The sequence below is a fragment of the Octodon degus genome, unplaced genomic scaffold, assembly GCF_000260255.1.
Source record: "Octodon degus isolate 3935 unplaced genomic scaffold, OctDeg1.0 scaffold00113, whole genome shotgun sequence".
Taxonomy (NCBI): domain Eukaryota; kingdom Metazoa; phylum Chordata; class Mammalia; order Rodentia; family Octodontidae; genus Octodon; species Octodon degus.
Window position 1 is genome coordinate 4,032,785 of NW_004524689.1, and position 5,029 is coordinate 4,037,813.

At 51.6% G+C, this 5,029-nt stretch overlaps 1 protein-coding gene across 1 annotated transcript in view; it reads right to left on the reverse strand.

Annotated features, from left to right (window-relative positions):
* The window catches only part of Dnajc11 (DnaJ heat shock protein family (Hsp40) member C11), a 129,760-nt gene that overhangs the window by 25,487 nt on the left and 99,244 nt on the right, over nt 1-5,029 (reverse strand). The window contains exon 4 of the mRNA XM_023699380.1: nt 3,284-3,357. Coding sequence (XP_023555148.1) covers nt 3,284-3,357 — 74 coding nt within the window. The remainder of the gene's footprint in view (nt 1-3,283; nt 3,358-5,029) is intronic.

Below are 5,029 nucleotides of genomic sequence, written 5' to 3' on the forward strand. Positions count from 1 at the left end.
CAGCGGCCTCGGTCACGTGTGCTGAGACCAGGCCAGGAGGAGGTACCCGGGAGCCGTGGGCCCTGAGCTCAGCACTCTCACAGGGAGCAGTGGGGCGCACAGCCCCCGCCAGCACCACATCCCTGCCTCGCGTAAACAGTGTGTCACACAGCGTGTGCATCTGGGTCAGCACACTGTTAGGCTGATGGATGCCACCTCAGGGCCCACCCTGCTGTGGCTGGGAAGAGCCGCCTCGCAGACAGGCGACAGGACACCGGCAGGGGCAGGCGGCAAACTGACAGAGACAGAGGCAGCCTGCACTCTCCGTGTGACGCAGCGGGCGCTCCCTCCTGGTGACCTCCGGGAAGCTACCTCGAAGCTGCAGTTCTCTCCTATGAAATGAGGACGAACCACACAATTCCCAAGGGGTCGTCTGGATCGAAAATTCTGTGATTCCACCTATTTAACTTCTAATTTCGGAACAATTTCACGTTAACTATTTAGAACTTCAGAGAGCAGGGAAGGCTCCAGTGTATCAGCTACCCAGCTCCCTCTAACGTTAACATCTTACGCAAACGCGAAGGGCCTGCCACACCTAACAGGTCACCATCCACACTGTTCCATCACCCCAGCTTCGCCTTGCATCCCCGACACCCTCTCCTGCGCCGGCGGCCGGGCCGGGCCGGGCCATCCCTGGCGCTCTCTTCCTTTCTTCTGCAATGTGACTTCTGGGTCTTTCTTGCTTCTCAGTCTTGATCGTGTCAGGACTCTGAACACAGAGGCCGACTTCTCAGACACTGCGAGACTGACACCCAAGCCAGGGAAAGCGAAGTAAGGAGAACGTGCACCTGAGAGTCGCCTATGTGCCTTCCATCCCCGGGCCAGGCGGCAGCGGAGTCACCACCACTAAAAGCACTGAGTGCAGTTAGATTTTTGTCATTCTGAAAAAAGATGAATGTCCTTTTCAACATTCACACAAATGCTATCAACTCCAAGAAAAGCTGGGAATGGTTACATCTCATTCCTTTGGCATTCCGCCAGCTAATGAGTCTCCAGGAGGCTTAAAAAGAGTGAAAACTTACCTAATGAGCCAAAATAGGGCCACGCCATATACACGCTAAAGCAGCACCAACTTCACCTCCACCATTAAATGGCAAACATCCACGTGCTCTGAGATCTTTGGCATGAAGGCCTGCCAGACACACAGCACAGCAATGCCCCCACCCTTCGCCAACTACCCATGGGTTTAGCCTGGCACACAGGTGGCAAAGTCTAGCAGTCTAAGAATACCAGCAAGCCCATGAAGGACCTGGCGTGCCCTCCCTGGGGGAAGCTGCCACTGCACATCATAATCCACCCGGCTGAGGAGCCTTTGCAGCGAGGCGCTGGGGTTGGGGGCTTCGCCTTTCCACAGGAGCAGGGGCCGTGCCCTCTGGCCCCAAGTTAGGCACTGCCAGTATCTGCACGCTGTCTCCACGCCATCCTCCTTGGAGGCATCTTTACCCTGCAGCAATGACTTCCCACCAGTATGAAGAAAGCCAATTCTGACCCACCATGACCTTATTTCCTTGGCGTAATTACTAAGAGATACGAGTATCAAGTCCGTCCGTCCACCACCTGGGAGCACCTAAGCATCTCACTTCCTCCGTGTCTTTTATGAGCAGTGTGTACTAGTTCACAGATAAACGCTTCTGTTACACTGCAGTAATCTGCACGCACACACAAACCTGCTTTGGTCATTCGCCCCTCTCCCAGCAGCCCTATGCTAGGTATTCCTAAAGTCACTGCTGTCTGGGTGGCTTTGCTTCATTTCCAGAGGGCAGCAGCTACTGTGATCTGTGAGCAGAAATCATGCAGTATTTTGCTGGGAGACTCCCGTGCTCCCAGAGAGCCGGAGTGATGCTGCCAGGCACGAACCGAGACCACTCACGAGGAAGACGTACCACAGCCGATGGCTGTGGGTGACTGACTCCAGGGCTGCACTGGAAATGTGTAGCCACGCCACGTCTCACACAAGAGAAATTTAAAGTAGTAGCTGAGGTATGAGGGAAAATTTAGTAAAGAAAACAGTATTCCCATTTCCCTTTTGGATAAAAACAAACATTAAGCTGTCAGACTTAACACTGAGCTATAGGGAACTAAGCCCTGCTGTTTCCATCAAGCCAGAGGCCCCTGGCTGCCCGAGAGCCATGCAGGGCAGGTGGAGGGGCAGGGCCTGGGCGCGAGGCCCAGTGTGAGACTGTGTGCTAAGTCCAGGTAAGTTACAAGCATCTGGTGCTTCACGGGGAAGCCTGGACCTCACACGGGATCTCCCCAGAGTGGAGCAACCCACTGTGGCCCCAGCCACAGTGTGCCCAGCATGGAAAAGGTCGCAGCCTGTTTTGCTCCCCTTCACCACACCCTGAAGGCCAATGGCAGGGTTCACGTAAGAATCAGGAATGCACGCATGTGTGTGTGCAACTATGTGACCAAAGAATTTCAAGGGAAATCTATGGTCAAGGGAAAAAAACCTGGAGACAATTCCGTGTTACTAACTAACAGGCTGCCAAATGTCTTGGGGATCAACATCAGGCTGCTTTAGTGAAATGAAGCGTAATACCTATAGGTCCCTGCAGCAATTTAAAATCTTACTTAATTTTTATGTTCATTTTTTCTACTTGGTTCTCACACTTTCGCTTTTCAGCACAAGGCAGCCAAGCGACTTGCCCAGGGCTCCAGAACCCGTCAGCGGCAGAGAGAAAGCCAAGCTGCATGAAGGCGTCTGCGTCTCTGCTGCCTTCCCACGGCCAGGCCGCCCGCCCGGGGCGCCTAGTTCCCAGACGCTTGCTCGCTCGCTCTGCCTGGCTCCCCACGCGGACAGCGTTCTGATGGTGTAGTCCTCAACAATCAGGTTTACACTACGCAGTGTAATAGAGCAGCTCCCAACTGTTCTCTGCTTTCACTTCGTCTGCGTGTGCAATCCATTCCCAAGAGGAGCATTCCCTAAATAGTCTTCACAAGGAGGCAGAGACACACAGATGGCAGTGAGCAGAGGGAGGGAGCGAGTGGGGACCGAGCCACAGCCTCAAGCAGCCGTCGTGCCTCAGGTCCCCATCCACCGGCTCCCGCACGGGCCCCAGGGTGTGGGTGTGTTCAAGTCTTTACAGTTACACCACAGCACATCCACTCTAGACCCAACACGAGGTGAGGAAAGGAAAGTGAGAGTCTCAAACATTCCCAAGGACAGCCCATGAGGCCACTTGTTTTGTAGCTGTTCAGCGACTTCTCTGGGACACCAGGTGACACCCAGCGCAGATTCTCTTACCTCCCATCCTTCCATTTCCAGTCCTCGCTTCCCATATATATCATATATGGCCCTGGTTTGGGGGTCACTAAGCACTGCAATTAAAAAAAAATCAAACGTCACAAAGTTCAAAATGTACCTTTCTATCCTGCTGCAAACACTAGCTACAATTTCATTGGGCAAATTCTCCTATCTCTTCCTGATGCCACCACAGCCTGCTGGGAGGTGCTCTCCCTTTCCTAGGTGTCTTTCCCTTGCCTGCTGTGTGTTCCAACCCCAGAGGTAGCTACCCATTTACAGGTACTACCAATGAGCAGCCAGCCTCCAGGGCCAAGCCTCCCCTGACGTCGCCTGGAAACTGCACTGGATCTTGTGTCATGGAGGGACCACTGCTCTTCCAACAATTTTGGTTAATTTCTGCACAGCATATAATGCACATTAGCTTCACAACTGATTCCAGTTCTTAGTAAAAATCTGATTATTTAGAGTGTTGCTAACTCCTAAGGCCAGTGTACATCGTGTGTGTGTGTACACCCCTCTTTTACTTGCAAATGATCTGTAAACATGCACAAGGCTGTAGGCCACCACCAGACACGACAGCAGGACTTCTGGCCAGGGCAGGTGCCTTCCCAAGGCTGCGCAGGGTGACTGGAAAGTCAGCAGCAGTCACTCTCACTCTCTTGCCCCTACTCCTCTCTATTCAGGACCTCTGCATCTTCCCCCGAGAGTTCCCATGTATTTTTAGCCCTAATTAAAAAAAGACACAAATGAATCTATCCATATTCAAATCTACTGGAGAAAAGGAAATGCTGACCACTGGAAAACATGAGCGCCAAACTTCTTGAGTTCCTCCTCAGGATTTAATGAGGAGATCTCTAGTCAGGGCTTTACTCTCGTCTCCGTTTAGGCTAACGACAGGAGCAGGGTGGCTGCTGCTGCCACCGCCACAGCGCCTTCGCAGCACTGCCAGGTGTCCCTGTGAGCTCTCCCCAGCTGCCAAACCCACATACAAGCTATGTGGGTAGCTTAGACAGCAGCAAAATTAATGTGGCCTTTTACACAACTGGATACATGGACACAATGTCTTTTTTCAAAAATGTATTTGGTACAGCTCAGACTTATAGTGATCCTCCTGTTTTCAGCCTCCCCAGCACAGGGATTACAGGTGTACACCACCATGTCAGGACTCTGGCTGCCTTAGCACACCCAGAGGTGGGCCTGCACAGCCTGTGGTGCCAGGGACTGAACCCATACGACAGCTCTGATCACAGCCAAGCAAGTTGTATGGACAGTTGGTAATGAGACAGCCCCGGCAGCTTTTTGCCTGGATTCTCAATATAATAGATATTCAAGTACTTGGTAAAACTGTAATGCATAATTATCTAGTTTTGACCTCAAGGAGATTACCACATGGTTTTGCAATGAACCACAGCTTTTAACATATATACATACATATCTATATATATCTATATATACCTTGAATGAGTCAATATGTTTGTTTTTAATTTCTAAATTATAAGGCCAGCCAAATAGCTCAGTGGATTAAAGTGCCTGCTTAGGCAGATGCAGGGGCCAGTTCAATCCCCGGACCTGTTGTGCTGGCCCCGCCCCCAGGGCTAGCTGAGCTGGCGATTGAGACTGGGCATGTACCTGTAATCCCAGCGCTTGGGAGGTTATAAACAGGAGGATCACTACGAGTCTGATCTATGTAGTGAGACCCCGTAGACCCTGTCCTAAAAAAAAAAAAAAAAACTAAGGAAATGAAAT